Source organism: Mustela lutreola, chromosome 9 (genome assembly GCF_030435805.1).
Source record: "Mustela lutreola isolate mMusLut2 chromosome 9, mMusLut2.pri, whole genome shotgun sequence".
Classification (NCBI taxonomy): Eukaryota; Metazoa; Chordata; class Mammalia; order Carnivora; family Mustelidae; genus Mustela; species Mustela lutreola.
In genome coordinates this window covers 29,540,111-29,556,595 of record NC_081298.1, presented here as the reverse complement: position 1 = coordinate 29,556,595, position 16,485 = coordinate 29,540,111, and the positions used below count along the sequence as shown (strand labels likewise).

The following is a 16,485-nucleotide window of genomic DNA, read 5'->3' as shown; positions in this document are numbered from 1 at the left end:
GGGAGAAGCAGACTCCCCGTGGAGCTGGGAGCCCGATGCGGGACTTGATCCCGGGACTCCGGGACCATGACCTGAGCCCAAAGCAGTCGTCCAACCAACTGAGCGACCCAGGCGTCCCTGGAATTTTAAATATAAGGGAGTAGAGATCCTGAATAACTGCCTTCTGCCTTTCTGCTCTCCCTAAAATAATTTCTAGTAGTTGACAAGCTTTGCTGAGAGCATAAAGCTTCCAATATTTGGAAATAAAAACAAGCAACCAAAGATCACTAGACATTTGATTAAATGCCTGTAACTTGAAAGGAAAAGATCAAGATTAAAAAAAAAAAGATGGATTGGATAAATCCCAAAGGTAATTAAGATATAGAGCAAAACTTAAGGCACAAAATTTTCATTAGGAAGCCCAGACAAGGAAGATTGGATGACTATAGAACAAGCATTATGTGGTGATAAATTAACATAAAGAAAATAAGAGCTCTGGGAAATTATAATTGATTAAACTAATAGAGGGGTTGGGAAGTAAAGTTAGGAAATTCTCTAAAAATATAAAATTAAAAAATCAAGGAGATAGAAAATATGAGGAAAAAAAGTTAAAAGACATAGTGAACTGATCCAAGAAGTCTGATAGCCAGCAAGTGAGAGTTACAGAAATACAGAGCAGAAATATCAGAAGGGAGAAAATTTTTTAAAAAGAAACATTTTGAGTGATTAAAAAGAATAAAAACTTTTAAATTAAATGACTTAGCAAGTATAAAAGGAAAGGAAAAAGCCTTAAGTCTACCTATGCCTTTTTCGAACAGTAAGGATGAAAGATCACAAAAAGCTTCCAGGAAGAAAAAATAAGTCACCTACATAAGACAATAGGAACCAGGTTTCTTTCCTTCCCACCACAACTCAACGTAGCCAAACCAAAAGAACAAACAAAAAACAAAATATGTGAAGCAATGGTTTTCAAGACAGTAGATGTCATACAATGAAAAATAGTGATTCCCTGAGAGAAATAGCCAAGGTCAGCCTTATGATTACTCTAGCTTACTACTTTGAGAAAATTTCCAGGCCCACAGCATGGGGTGGAGGGATACCCAGGTGGATCCCGGTATATTTTCTAAGTCGAGAATATGCAGTGGAGTCTGTTGAGAGCAGGGCTGCCAGAGTACTAAAAAGGAAACTGCCCAGAGAGAACCTTGACGATCTGCCAAGATTCCCCTGTTCTCCCCCATCCTAAGTATTCAGCAGAAGTGTCAGTGCATTCATGTGTCAGGTAACTACCAAGGGCAGAGTTTTAAAAAAATCTGAAAAGTAATCAGGAACAGTGCCTGATACATGCTAAGGGTTGAGAACAGTTCCTGTTCCCACCAGTTAGATTGAAAAAACGTAATTCAAAGAACATTGAGTAGAGACCTCAGAAGGATATTCAAAATATGTACCAAAGTTTCTGTAAAGATAGTTTCCTTGAATGGGACAGCATTTATTAATATGTATTGGTTCTAATATAATTGATAAGATTTTGATTTATTATTCTAATCATTGAGTTTTCACCAAGATAGTAATTTATGATACTTCTGATTGTCGTAGTGATATTGACTCATTTATTTCAATGTTTTTACCCTTATGTTGCAGTTGCAGGATGTGAGTTTGAGTCTATGGAATGTCTACAGCAAGATGGATCCTATGTCTCTGGAGAGTTTGCTTTCAGAAGTAAGAAGCCAAATTGTATTTAACGTGTACGTTAGAGCCAGCTCAGTTATCTACTAACGCTATTTAACTTGAAAAAATGCAAGATATGTTTTTGTTTGAACACTTCTTCCCTGATTGTTATCTTGAACTCCTGAGGAGGGGGAAGTGGAAGGAGGAAAAGTGATAGTGCCTCTTTCACTCTGAGGAAACCTTACCTGAGGCAAGACCCAGGCTGCCTCCTAGGGTTGACATTTTCACCTAAAAACATTTGGTTGGGCTGGACTTCAAAAAAACAACACAGATGGTGTCTTTTTGCACTCTTTCCCTGAGATGAAATGATTAAAAAGATGGGGTTTGGCTTAAAACAATCACAGAATTAGAGCAAAGGTCAGCAAGCGTAGGCTTTGTGTGCCCTCCTCTGTTAGAACTGTGTTAGAACTACTCCGTGGTGCCATTGTAGCCCGAGAGCAACAGTGGACAATGCTTAAATGCATGGGTGTGTCTGTGTTCCAAGGAAGCTTTATTTACAAAGATATGTGGCCTGCCCACAAGCTAGAACTTGCTGACTCCTGGATTAGAGGATCAACCTTTAATGTCTGAACTTGGAAGAAAGCATTAAGTTGGGGGGAGCAATTTCCAGTGAGGAGCAACAGATAAAACTGAGGCTACCGGAACAGGTACTGTGATTAAGCAGCTCAGTGGTGTCTCTCAGTGACCATAGCTAGGTATGCATGGAAAAAGAACAGTGTGTAGCCTTTTAATGAAGTTAGTTATGATACTAAAACCCAACAAAAGTAACAAAAACGGAAACTGCAGACTAGTCTTACTTGTCAGTGTTAATGCCTGTATTTTTTTCCAAAGATCATTTATTTATTTATTTACTTATTTATTTGAGAGAGTTGAAGTGAGAAACAGTGCACCAGCAGAGGGGGAGAGGGGCAGCGAGAGAGGGAGAAGCAGACTCCCACTGAGCAGGGAGCCCAATGTGGGGCTCGATGCCAGCACCCTGGGATCATGATCTGAGCTGAAGGCCAATGCTTAATTGACTGAGCCACCCAGGCATCCCTTTAATGCCTGTATTTTAAGTAAAATATTAGCAAGTAGAATGTAGTATCTTGTTAGAATATTCTCTGACAAAGTGGAGTTAATAAGGGTGCAATATTTAGCTTATTTATTTATTTATTTTAGATTTTATTTATTTATTTGTCAGAGAGAGAGGAGTGAGAGTGAGCACAGGCAGACACAGTGGCAGGTAGACAGGCAGAGTGAGAAGCAGGCTCCCTGCCAAGCAAGGAGCCCGATGTGGGACTTGATTCCAGGATACTGGGATCATGACCTGAGCTGAAGGCAGCTGCTCAACCAACTGAGCCACCCAAGCGTCCCAATATTTAGTTTAGTACCAAGAAATCTATTAATGTAATCACTGTACTAATTTTTCTCCTTGAAACCATTTGTGACCATTCCATAGATGCCTAAAAGGCATTTGATAAAATTGAGCATCCATTCTGTTTAAACATTTCTAATTAAATAGGAGTATAAAAGAAAAATAAAACCTGAACTTTTTGTACTTTGAAAAGACCTAATCATCATCATCATCATTCATCCATGGCTAGTCTAATTATGGAAAAAGTGAACATGCAAAAATTTATAGTATAAGAATGCAAAAATGATAAAGAAAATTTAACCACATGGATGCCTGAATGGCTCAGTAGGTTAAGCATCTGCCTTCAGCTTAGGTCATGATCCCAAGGTCCTCGGATTGAGCCCCACATTGGGCTCCCTGCTTATTGAAGAACCAGCTTCTCCCCCTCCCTCTCCCCCTGCTGCTCCTCATTGCTTGTGCTCCTCTCCCTCTCTGTCAAATAAATAAATAAGATCTTTAAAAAAAAGAGTTAAAAAGAAAATTTAATCACAAGGAAGGACAAGAAATAAGTAGTTTAGGAGTTTCTGCAAGTGTCTGAGACCCATACCGCACTTGCATGCAGTCCTTGGAATATGAGGATGCTATACGTCACACATGGAGGCCAAACATGACACTGTGTTTTTAAGAACATTGCACACATCTCTGGAGTCAGTTGAGAGGGACCACTCAGGAGGACATTTTTAATTGCACCTCAGCCAACAATGACATCTTACAGCTGAAGAAGCAATAGTGGTAATCACTGTGGGCTGTAGACCAGGCCCTTCCTGGCTTTCTGACTTCCCACGAGCAAAATCAACTGAAATTCAGATCCTACCCTCAAAATATTTTAATTTAGTGATTAATAAATGCACGAATGTGGTAAGACCCAGACCCAGATCAATTATAGATCAAAATTACCTAGATCCCTACTTTAATGTCCTGATAAAATATTTACCTTTTCTAGAGGTAAATATTACGTACTTCAGTTTCTCAGTGAAAACTTTAATAACAAAATGTCTGGCATATGATAAAAAAATTAGAAGATATAAAGTAAGAAAATTTCATTGTTAAGAAACAGCCAGTAGAGAGGCACCTTGCTGGCATAGTTGGTAGAGCATGCGGTTCTTGATCTCAGGGTTGTGAGTTCAAGCCCCTTCAAGCCCCACATTGAGCGTAGAGATTACTTTAAAATAAAGCCTTAATAAAAAAGAAACAGGCAAGAGAATTAAGTCCAAATCATGGAATTAACTAATGGAAAATTTCAAGTTACTACTAAAAATGCTAAAGAATTTCAGCAGAGACCTGAAAACTGAAAAAAGAACCAAATGGAAATGTTAGAAATGAAAAATACTATACCTGAAATGAAGGATTCATTAGACTGTCTTAATAACAGGTTAGATACAAATGAAGTAAAGTTCTGTGAACTTTAAGATAGGTCAAAGGAAGTTTCTAAACTGGAAGACCAAGAAAAAAAGACTAAGCAGAGTAAAACAGAGCGTCCAGTATCTGCCAAACAATGTCAAATGATCTTACATAGTGTAGTTGAAGTACAGAAGGAAAGTAGAGAGAAAATGCAACAGGAAATCTGAATTGATAATGTCCAAGAACTCTCCAAGCTGATGAAATAGATCTCCAAATAGCTCATTGAACCCCACATGGAGTAAAAATACTATACACATGTATAACCATAAATTTGTGCAGGGATCTCTTGTGGTGAGTCTACAAATGTTAATGAAATTCAAATCCAACAGCCAGAAGTATTTAAAATGCAGTTCTAGTCTTTGTGTCTCTAGAAAAATTACTGAAAAAGGAGCAGTTTGTACCCATATCACTTTTTAAAAATCTACCTTATTTTCTTCTCCCTTCTCTGAGCTGTTTCATAGCCTCCAAACTTCTCTAAAACCCTCTTTTTGGGTCACTTGGGTGCCTCAGTTGGTTGAGCTGCTGCCTTTGGCTCAGGTCATGATTCTGGAATCCTGAGATCAAGTCCTGCATCAGGCTACTTGCTCAGTGGGGAGCCTGCTTCTCTCTCTCCCTCTGCCTGCTCCTCCCCCTACTTGTGCGCTCTCTCTCTTTTTGTCAACTAAATAAATAAAATCTAAAAAGATAAAAAATAAAACCCTCTTTTCTGTCCACCATCCAAATACCTTTTCTGCTCACGTCTATTTCCCCTTTGTCAAGATGTGTAATCTTAAGCCAGAATTGATATCTAGGATTTTTTTTTTTTTTAAGATTTAAAAAAAAAATTATTTGAGAGAGAGAGAGAGAAGTGGTAGAGCATTAGAGGGGAGAAGGTCAGAGGGAGAAGCAGACTCCCCATGGAGCTGGGAGACCAACACGGGACTCAATCCGGGGACTCCAGGATCATGACCTGAGCTGAAGGCAGTCACTTAACCAACTGAGCCACCCAGGTGCCCAGCATCTAGGCTTTTAATTCCCACTGGCCAATCACTGCTGGCAGCTCTTTGAGCAGGCTCCATGCTCAGCACAGAGCCTGACACAGGGCTTGATCTCACAATCCTGAAATCATGACCTAAGCCGAGATTAAGAGTCAGATGCTCAACCGACTGAGCTACCCACACGCACCTGCTTCTTGGTTTATTAAGCAAATAATAACTTGATCCTACTATTTCTTGGATACCGTGCTTATGCTAAAACACAGAAATAGGTAGACCTGGCCCCCACTCATACTGTTTAATGGGCTTTTAGACCAATAATAGTGGTATTCTTTAGTAACTGCTCTAATCACAGCGGAACATAGAGAGTAAGGAAAATAACTGCCTGGAATTGCTCAGGATTGCTTCCCAAGGAGTCATGTGTGGTGATCAGAGATTTTTCCAGACAGAGGAGGAGGGGGTATGAGTGTTCTAGCCACAGAGAAGGAACCTGTCTGAAAGCCCCTGAAATACACAGAAAGCCCCAGAATCCTCTCTTTTTGAACATTGTGAGGAACTCTTCAGACATGAGTGCTTTCCCCTTGCCTAGTCCTTAAGCCAGGTCAACTTACTGGTGGTGCCATGATACGGACTTCGAGCCACTAGCAAGCTGAATGCCAGCCTATGGCCAAAAGTTCTGTCTAAAGTTCAGTATCGGGCGCCTGGGTGGCTCAGTGGGTTAGGCCGCTGCCTTCGGCTCAGGTCATGATCCCAGGGTCCTGGGATCGAGCCCCGCATTGGGCTCTCTGCTCAGCAGGGAGCCTGCTTCCTCCTCTCTCTCTCTGCTTGCCTCTCTGCCTACTTGTAATCTCTCTCTGTCAAATAAATAAATAAATCTTAAAAAAAAAAATAAATAAAGTTCAGTATCCTTCTCTACCAGCCAAGAACCAAGGCACACTGTCATGGTCCTTGGGATTTTCAGACCTTTCTTTACTGCTTATCTGACCTTGATATCTCTCTGGGCCTGTGTTCTAGATTTGGTCTCAAAGAGTCTATGCAGATAAACTTTCCTTTCTTCATCATCAGATGCAACTGATCAGTTCTGCCTATATACACAGTATCTGTTTCCACAAGTGCACCATTTGTATTAGGGAAAAGGTGGAGAATAGTGTGTCTGGTGGAAAAAACACAGGATCTGGGTATCTCTTACCTAGATACATTTCCACTTCTGCTCTTTAGTATTCCATCATCAGGCAGGTCACTTTACTTTTCAGTACCTCAGTCTCATTATGTATAAAGTGGGCATAGAGAAATGCAAGGCTGTTAGGACGTTTTAAGAATCTGCATGTGTGTGTGTGTGTGTGTGTATTTATATGGACATGTCAGATATAATGCTATTTTAAGTATGAGAATTCGTCATATCTTTCATTTCACTCATAGCATGGAACTGAAAGCGGTATTTAATGATTCATTCTACCTTATTCTGTAATTAGTACTGACAAGTCCTCAGGGAATTTTTTGAAACAGAATGCCCCATCTTTTTTAATATATTCCCCAAAATGCACAGACTCTCTTGGATCCTGGATCAGGGCCACCAATTGGACCCAATAGCAGTAGGTCAGGAGCCCAAACTCAGAAGGTCTAGTTTACTGGGCCACGGGACAGAGGTGGTATGACAGAGCAGTCTAACCCAGATAACCGTAGGTTACCAGTTGTAAGTATGCACTTATTTGTGTGTGTGTGTGTGTGTGTGTGTGTGTGTGTGTAAGATACCTCTGTAAAAACAGAATGAGTAAAGATGCTCCAGTGAGCATCTATGAGTATCTTAAGCAGCTGGTGTGTTTTGGTTAACTCATGTATTCTGGTTAACTAACAATGTTTTAAAGGAAAGCCAGAAGCACAAAACAATATGTGGTAATTGGGAGCAGGAATGAGAGAGGCTGAAAAGCAGCTGGGATGGGGGAGGTAGGTAGGTTGCACCGAGAGTCAACTAGGAAAGGCACAGAGTTTTGCAATTCCCCACCACCACCACCACCACTAGGGCAGGGTGTGAGGGATAAGAGGGCTATGGGCCACCCAGGGCACTACCCAACTTCTAACTAAGGTCATCTGACTTGTCCTTAAACAAAGCTGCACTGGCGTGACCACCTTTTGTCACTGGATGTACTATCTTTTAGGTGCCTCATAAATAAGTACCTCTCTCTAATAAAGATTGCTGAAGTAAGGCACTGGGTGCACATTGTTGTCTTCTTTTTAAATAACTTTTTTAGAATATAATTTATACACCATAAAATTTACCCATTTTAAAGTGTATAATTCAGGAATTTTTAGTGAAATTTAGAGTTGTACAGCCATCACCACAATCGAATTTTAGAACATTTTCATCAACCCCTCAAATTCCCTTGTGTTAACTTGTAATCAGTCTCTGTTTCTACCTGGCCTCATTCAAACCACTAATCTACTTTCTGTCTTTATAGATGTGCATTTTCTGGGTATTTCATATAAATGAAGCATACACCAGGTGGTCATTTATATCTCTTTTGGTTGTTTTTGAGGTTCATCTATGTGATAACATGTATCTGTAGTTTGCTATTAACTTTTAAAATATATTTAAGTGATCCAGTATTTTGATAGCTGATGCTGTTTCATGATTCTGGTTTTCTAAAGTACCTCTGAATGTGACCAAATGCATTATCCTTTTCATTTTCTTCCTAGGATTTGGTGGCTTTTGAACATCAGTGGACTAGCTTCTTTGCTAATTTTGATACAGAAATTCCTTTCCTGCTGGAACTTTCTGAATCTCAGGCGGGTGAGGTATGTAAAGAAAGGGCCAAAGAGAAAAAACTGATTAACTTATTTATTTTTTCTGTTTTAGTTTTGTTAATTTTTTTCAGAATTCAACAGTACCAATCCTTATATGTTTGGGTTATTATTGCCTTAAGCTTTGTTGTATGCTGTAAAGAAGTTTTTAGCCTCCATACCAACCTACCAACCTCTATAAAGAAGTTGTTTTTCTGTGCCAGCTTCTATATGAGAAGAATGCTCATTTTAGAGTCTGGTGGTACCTCTGTCGGAAAGGAATTCTGTTGGGTGCTAGTTGCTAGTTACTAGGCCTAAAAGTAATTCTCCACGTGTGAGTAGCACTCCTTTCCTCAGTTGAACCCCGTAGGTAAGTTTTCTTTCCAGGCAAACAATGGTGAAATTACTAGATTCAGTGTAAAACCCACTCTATGAGTAAACTAAGGTATCTAAATCAAGAACCAAGGCATAGGCTGGTCCCCAGAGTTAGTCACAGGGAGGATCAGAGGAGTGGTCTTGAGCTTACACTTGATTCTGCCTTGGGCTTGCACTGCCACTCCTCAGCCTTTAGAGTTGGTGTTGATCTTTGTTGTCGTGCATTCACTTTTACATTTTATAAACCTCACTAATACATTGCTATTATTTTTGTTTAAGCAGTCATTTCTCTTTTTTTAATTCTCTTTTTAATCTTGTTTTAATCCTTTTTTAAAAGATTTAAGTAATTTTTTAAAATTTCATGTATTTGTGTATGTAGTTACTGTTCTCGATGTTCTTCATTCCTTTGTGTAGATCCAGATTTCCATTCAGTATGATTTCCTTTTCCGTAAAGAGTGTCCATTAATATTTTTCATGGTGCAAATCTTCAGATGATGAGTTCTTCCAGCTTTCATATGTCTGAAAAAATATCTTGATTTCACCTTCATTTTTGAAAGACATTTTTTCCATGCATGGAATTCTTGGTTGACAGTGTTTTTCCTTTTAGTACCTAGAAGATGCTGTTCCACTATCTTCTCCCTTGCATTGTTTGTTATGTTCTCCTCTTTATCTTTAATGTTCATCTTAATTTTTATTCTTTATCTTTGTTCCTCTGTATATAACTGGTCTTTTTTTTTTCCCTCTAGCTGCTTTTAAGATTTTCTCTTTTATTACTAGTTTTGAGTTGTTTCCTCAAATTTCTTGTGCTGGGCTTTTGTTGAGCTTCTTGGATCTGTGGATTTACAGTTTTCATCAGGTTTAGAAAGTTTTTGGCCAGGGGCGCCTGGGTGGCTCAGTGGATTGGGCCGCTGCCTTCGGCTCAGGTCATGATCTCAGGGTCCTGGGATCAAGTCCCGCATCGGGCTCTCTGCTCAGCAGGGAGCCTGCTTCCCTCTCTCTCTCTCTCTGGCTGCCTCTCTGTCTACTTGTGATTTCTCTCTGTCAAATAAATAAATAAATAAATAAATCTTTAAAAAAAAAAAAAAAAGAAAGAAGGTTTTTGGCCATTATTTGTCCAGGTATTTTTCTGTCCACCTTTTTTCTCAGAGACTCTAATTACCTCTGTGTTAGGCCACTTGAAGTAGTTCCGCATCTCACTGATGCCCTTTTCAGTTTTCTGGATTCTTTTTTCTTGTTTTCAAATTGTTGGAGGTTTGTATACCTCATAATGTGATTGTCAAAAGGTAAGTGCATATTTAGTTGTGTTAGCTATTGCCAAATTTCTCTTCACGAGGGTTGACCAATTTGCATTCCCACCAGCTATATATAAGAGTGCCTGTTTGACCATTGCCTCACCAATAGGATGTATTGTCACACTTTCGTATTTTTCACAGTCTTATAGATAAGAAATGGAATTTTTGAAATTGTGAGTAAGGTTGAACAGGTTTTCATGTTTGAAGTTCACTTTATATTTTATTTTCATTTTTTCCCCCCATTTTAGTATTAGTACAGTATTATTAACTAACTGGACAGGTGAGTGATTGAATAAACCTTATAGGTTATTAGGGCTATTTGAGATAATGCATTTAAGTGTTTATCACAGTTCGCATGGTAAACCCTCAGTAAAATTTAGCTATTTTAACATATATATAAAGAGCTTTTACAGATCAGTGAGATCTGTGAACACCAAACTCCAATTGAACATCCAGAGGATGTAAGTAAACAGCTAATTACCAAAGGGAAATCCAGATGGCCATTGACTATATCTGAAATACTCTACTTCATTAGAAATCAAAGGACCATATAATAAAACAGCAATGAAATACCATTTTTCTCTTCTTTTTTTTTTTTTTTTAAGGATTTTACTTATTTATTAGAGAGAGAGCAAGAGAGAGAAAAGAAGCAGGGGGAGTGAGAGAGGGAGAAGCAGGCTTCCTGCTGAGCAGGGAGCCCAGTGCAGGGCGTAATCCCAGGACCCTGGGATCATGACCTGAGCTGAAGGTAGATGCCTAGCCATCTGAGCCACCCAGGCATCCCAGATGTTCTTCAAAAAACAGTTTGGCAATATAGTTCTGCCTATTTACCCTAAAATTTCATTTCCAGATCTGCTTTAAGGAAATAATCAGAGCTGCAAATAAAATTTATGAAAAGTTGTTTATTACCGTATTATACATAATATAAGAGTTAGTAGCAATACAATTTCCAAGAATAGAAAACTAGTAGGCTTTGGTACAACTATATACTATGGATGTATCATAGGAAGAGAATATACCAAAATGTTAACAGTTATTGGAGATTGTAGGTGGTTTTTATTAAATTCTTAAATAAGCATATATTACTTACATAATCAGTGTGTGGGAAGAACAATAGATGTTATTTAAGTAGATTAAAATTGCCTTTTGGTGGGTAGTAAGGAATTTTTGAACCTTTTTAACACAGACCCTGCATATCAAGTTTAGATTAGTGTTTAGCCTAGTACTATACACACCAAGGCTGAGAAATACTTCTGTGGTTTCCTGGGAAACTTCTTTCAGTGTACTTCTAAGTTCTGTGGATTCTTTCTCAATGGAGATTTTATTTTTCACTTATTTTTAAAGATTTTATTTATTTATTTGACACAGAGAGAGAGAGCATAAGTAGAGCAGCAGGCAACGAGAGAAGGAAAAACAGGCTCTCCATTGAGCAGGGATCCCCACGTGGGGCTTAATCCCAAGCCTCTGGGATTGTGACCTGAGCCTAAGGCAGCCATCTAACCGATTTAGCCACAGGCGCCCCTCAATGCTGATTTTAAATTAATATGTTGGGTCCTGGGTTCAAGCCCTGCATTGGATTCCCTGCTCAGTGGCAAGTCTCCTTCTCTCTCACTTTGCCCCTACCCCTGCTTTTGCATGCTCTCGCTCTCTTAAATAAATAAATAAAATCTTTAATAAAAATAAATAAATAAATAAACTGGTGTGTTAGAATTAAAATATATTCCTTTATTAGAAATGTAGAAAACAAATTTTTAATAGAAGGGAAAATTCCTACATGATTAGTAACTTGGACCATAGGTGGTGATTTTCTTTACCTTCCATTTTCTTTTGCAGCCTCTTTATTTCTTTTGCTGTTTTTTTGTTTGTTTGCTACCTGCCCTAAAAACTCATGTTGCTTTCTACTACATTTGTCATTCATGTTTTTACAATAATCTGTAAACATCTCTCTCAAACACACACACACACACAATACCTACATTCATATGTACATATATGAGGGGGTTTTGTGATTGTTTTATAAAATTATGATCTTAAGATAGACAATATTGGCTTCTTTTTTAGCCATTCAGAAGTTACTTCAGTCATGGAATGATCTCCAGCCATATAACTGAAAACAGGTAAGTTTCTTGGGGAAGAAAGGTGAATGGTAATAGAGAAAATGGGATTGACCAGGAGGGTGGTTGTGAGGGAGCATCTAAGTCCCTAAGGTAGAGTCAGGAAAATACAAATTGACTTTAGTCATCACAGGGTAAGAAATTCATACCTTGAAAAATTGTCCGTTTACTGCTTTTCTATTTATATACATATATATTTATTTTGAAATATTTATTTGAGAGAGAGAGTGCCCAAGAGGGGGATAGAGGCAAAGGGAGAGAGGGAAAAGCAGTTCTCACTAAGCAGGGAGCCCATGTGGGGCCGGCCCAGTGTGGAATCAGTCTCAGGGCCCTAAGATCATGACCTGAGCCACCCAGGCGCCCCCATCCGTATATTTTTTTAAATACAGTTTTAGGGGCACCTGAGTGGCTCAGTCAGTTAAGCGGCTGCCGTCTGCTCAGGTCATGATCCCGGAGTCCTGGAATCAAGTTCCACATCAGGCTCCCTGCCCAGTGGAGAGCCTGCTTCTCCTTCTGCCTCGCTCATGCTGTCTCTCTCTTGCTCTGTCTCAAATAAATAAATAAAATCTTTTTTAAAAATAAATTTTTAAAATACAGGTTTATAGTAAACTAGCTTTTTAAACATTGTAACTTGCTGAAATCTAAAGAAAGGAATTTTATATTCCATCCCTACCCCCAGGGAAGCTAGGAAGCAGAATGTCCAAGGGCTAGGCAGGGATCCATAGCATGTTATGGGGAGTAAAAAGGTTTGGGCATAAATGTCCAGCCCCAGAAAGACAAGGAGCATTAGGGTTGCTACATTTGTTTTCTTGAGGTATTTCCTTTAGCATCTCTCTTATCGTGGTAATCGACAGGGCCCCTGCTGGTTATGGTTCCTCTGATGGATAGATGAGAGTAGATCTTTCCTCTCTTTTCTTCCCTAAATCCAGTCCAATCTGAAGTGAAACAGATTGCCATGGTTGGGACTTAGGGTCATCTTTTTCTGCCTAAAGAGTCATTTACCTCGAATTAAGCTTTAGAAGAAGAATCAGAGTCATGTTTACTTTTAAGAGCCCCTATTTTCCTGAAACTTAAGGAGATATTTTTAAGGCTAATACAAGAAATATAAAGAATTTTCCACATGATACACACTAAGGGCAATTTAAGGAAAGTGTAGGGAATAAAGGAAACCATCTTAATCTGTTTTAGCTGCCGTGACAAAAATACCGTAAACTAGATTGCTTATAAACAAAAAAACATTTATTTCCCTAAGTTCTGGAGACTGGTAAGTCCCAAAATCACACTATCCCATCCAATGTCTAATAAGGGCCCACTTCCTCTTAGAAAGCAGTCATTTCACTATGACCTTACATAGCAGAAAGGACAAGGGATCTCTCAGGAGGCTCTTTTATAAGAGCCTTTTTTATAATCTCATTCATGTGTGATCTACCCTAATGACTTAATCACCTCCCGCAAAGGCCCTACCTCCTAATACCATTACTTTGGGGGTTAGAATTTTAACATATGAATTTTGTGGGGATATAAACATTCAGTCCATAACTGAAACTATCTTAAAAATATCCTTTAGGTACTATTTGTTGAGAACATACGACATACTAAGCAAGAAATAAATGATTAAAAAGTAAACCAGTCATGGAGATGCCTAGCTGGCTTAGTCAGTAGAGTATTTGATTCTTGATCTCTGGGTTCGCAGTTTAAATGCCATGTTGGACATAGAGATTACTTAAAAAAAATTTTTTTTAAAACCGAGCAGTCATGGTCTCTGCCGTTATGGAGTGTGTAGTGTGGTAGAGAAATAAGACATTAATCAAGCAACCTCACAAAATAACATAATTACAAACTCTGATTGGTGCCATGAAGGAGAAGAGAACTTGGCATTGTGAAGACTACAGCTGGAGAACATGGTCTTCTCTGAGGGGAGATCTGAATGATGAGTAAAGGTAGTAAGATGAGCACCTGGGTGGCTCAATCAGTGAAATGTGCAATTCTTGATCTCAGGGTTTTGTGTTCGAGCCCCACACTGGGTATAGGGATTACTTAAAATTTTTTTTTTTTTTTTTTTAAAAAGGTGATCAGTGAGCCCCTTTTTAAAAAGGAGAAAAGCATCTTGAGATGAGAGTGTAAGGAACATAAAAGAAGATGGGTTTGGTGGAATATAAGAGTTGGGGGAGAATGACCTTCCATGGAGCCAAAGAAGTTGGCCAGGCCAGACCATACAAGTCTTCTTTGGCCATGTGAAAGATTCCAGTCCTTCCCTAGAAAATGAAATAAAGGCATTAAAAAGCTTTCCATGTATGAAAGTTGTCCCATCTGAACTGTGGAGAATAGATTATAGGAGAACAAGAGTGGAAGCACAGTCACTGTGAGGGGGCAGTGCAGTTGTTTGGGGAAGAAATGATGGCATCAGGGATGAGGCCTGTGACCATGTGGGTTGAGGGAAATGGACAAATAGGAGTGAAACATGGTGGTTGGTTGGATTTAGAAGGTAAGGGGAAGGAGAACTCAAGGAGGCCTAAGGAGGCTTCTCAGTTCTGGCTCAGTCCCGGGGTGGATGATGATGCCATTTATTTATTGCAAAACTTGAAGGGGAACGGGGGATAGATGATGAAAGAGGAAAGGAGAGACAGACAGCTGAAAGTAAAACCCTGGGAATATTCAGAAGCAGATAGAGGAAGAGAATGGCTGACAAGAGAAACTGAGATGCAACAGCTCTTTCAGGGAGAGAGTGTCAGGTGCTTCTGAGAGACCAAGGAAGGGCAGGCCGAAGCCTATCCTTGGATTTGCTCTTTGCTATGTGAAAGTCACATGGTGACTTTTGCAAGAGTAATTGGAGTAAAATGACTGAGGGGTCAACTGAAGTGGACTGAGAAGTGAGCAGAAAGTGACAGCAAAAAACTAAAATAAACAGACAAGTCTAACCAATAAAGGCATTAAAAAGCTTTCCATGTATGAAAGGAGAGGAGACAGAAGAAGGGGATGCATGCAGGGCAGGTAAGTGTGGCAGTGAGATATTTGCAACCCTACTCTCCTCCCATCCTAAAAGCTGCTCCAGAATAGTTAATACCTCTGTTGTCTGCCTATAGTCTGAGCATCACAACTGGTGTCATCCTTTAAAATTTCTGTTTCTATTAAATTGCTGTTGCATGAAACTGGAACCTTGCTCCATCTCTGCGTCATGAACAGACCTGTGGAACTTTGTCCTTAAGAATTAGAACAAGCTGAAAATACAAACCTGGCTTGAATTTAGTTATGTCCCTAAATGATCCCTGTGGGTCAGTAGGAGGAGTTGGAGACATCTGGCATCACTTCCCAGCAAGCGAGTATTAGGGGGATTGTACTGACCTCTTTCCTCAGACTACAAGACTGAAAACTCCAAGCAGGATTGAAAACCCACTCTGAAAACCCTAAGAACCCACTTACTGGGAAGTTGCCCTAGCTAGGACTCTCTTTTCTAACCACATTTTTGGTTTGCCACTCCAGCCCTAATAGGCAGCCATTCGTTCTCTTTGGCAATCACTCCACACGAGAAAATCTGAATGCTGGCAACTTTAACTTCCCTTCTGAAGGGCATCTGGTACGCAACACTGGTCCCAATGGGAGCTTTGCCAAACACATGGTGAGTAGCTTGACTACCTGGTGCTTAATTGGTTTTATAAATAGGGAGGAGGGAAGGATAAGAGGAACCGTTCCAGTTCGTGTATTGATTTAAGCTCGAAGTTGTTTTGGAGTGAAAGAAGTGATTGTAAACTCACTGTATTTTTGCATAAGTACTAGGTGTGATTTGAAAACATCCTCGTTAATTTTTAAATATTTGAAGGAAAAAGCTTAAAAAAATACTTTATCAAACCAAACTCTTTAAATTGTCATAGTAATGTTGTCATTAGAATAAGACTTTTAAATTAACTTACAAATAGACTTATTCCAAGCCTACTAGGTTTGATATGTCTTCACTGTTACATTTCAGGACATAAACTTTGAGGATCACTGTTCTTTTATTGAGGGTACCAGGGAGAAGACTTGTTCATTTGGTGGTAAATTGTCTGCTACATTCTTTTAAAGGAAACATTAGACTGAAATATGAGACTCTAGTGCTTGTAAAAGGCTGTGGAAGCTTAAGTATTTTCAAAATGTTACTGACATTCAGGAAAGCTAGTGAGGTAGGTACTATTTTTTAGTTTTGATTGGAGAACATGAGGCTATGTCACTCTGGATTGACTTTCTCATGGACTAAATTTTTCTGCCTCTAAGATGGTCAGGAATATAGGGCTACTTGAGTGGATGGATATGCTGTTAGGATCTTACTGCCCTTTAATGGCAGAGCACAGACCTCGTTTTAACCCCCCAGAGGATCCTGGGAATACACAGGAAATGCCAAATGACATAGGGTTCTTAGTGTAATCTTACATGTTCACTATATATGTTAAAACTAAAGGAAATTTAGCTGAGTTCTGCTT

General features: G+C 39.2%; 1 protein-coding gene across 2 annotated transcripts in view; it reads left to right on the top strand.

The window, feature by feature from the left end:
• The window catches only part of DNAAF9 (dynein axonemal assembly factor 9), a 132,488-nt gene that overhangs the window by 37,278 nt on the left and 78,725 nt on the right, over positions 1–16,485 (top strand). For both annotated transcript variants that reach the window (XM_059133811.1, XM_059133810.1), the window contains exons 7-10: positions 1,618–1,695; positions 8,167–8,265; positions 11,979–12,034; positions 15,512–15,647. In XM_059133811.1, coding sequence (XP_058989794.1) covers positions 1,618–1,695; positions 8,167–8,265; positions 11,979–12,034; positions 15,512–15,647 — 369 coding nt within the window. The remainder of the gene's footprint in view (positions 1–1,617; positions 1,696–8,166; positions 8,266–11,978; positions 12,035–15,511; positions 15,648–16,485) is intronic.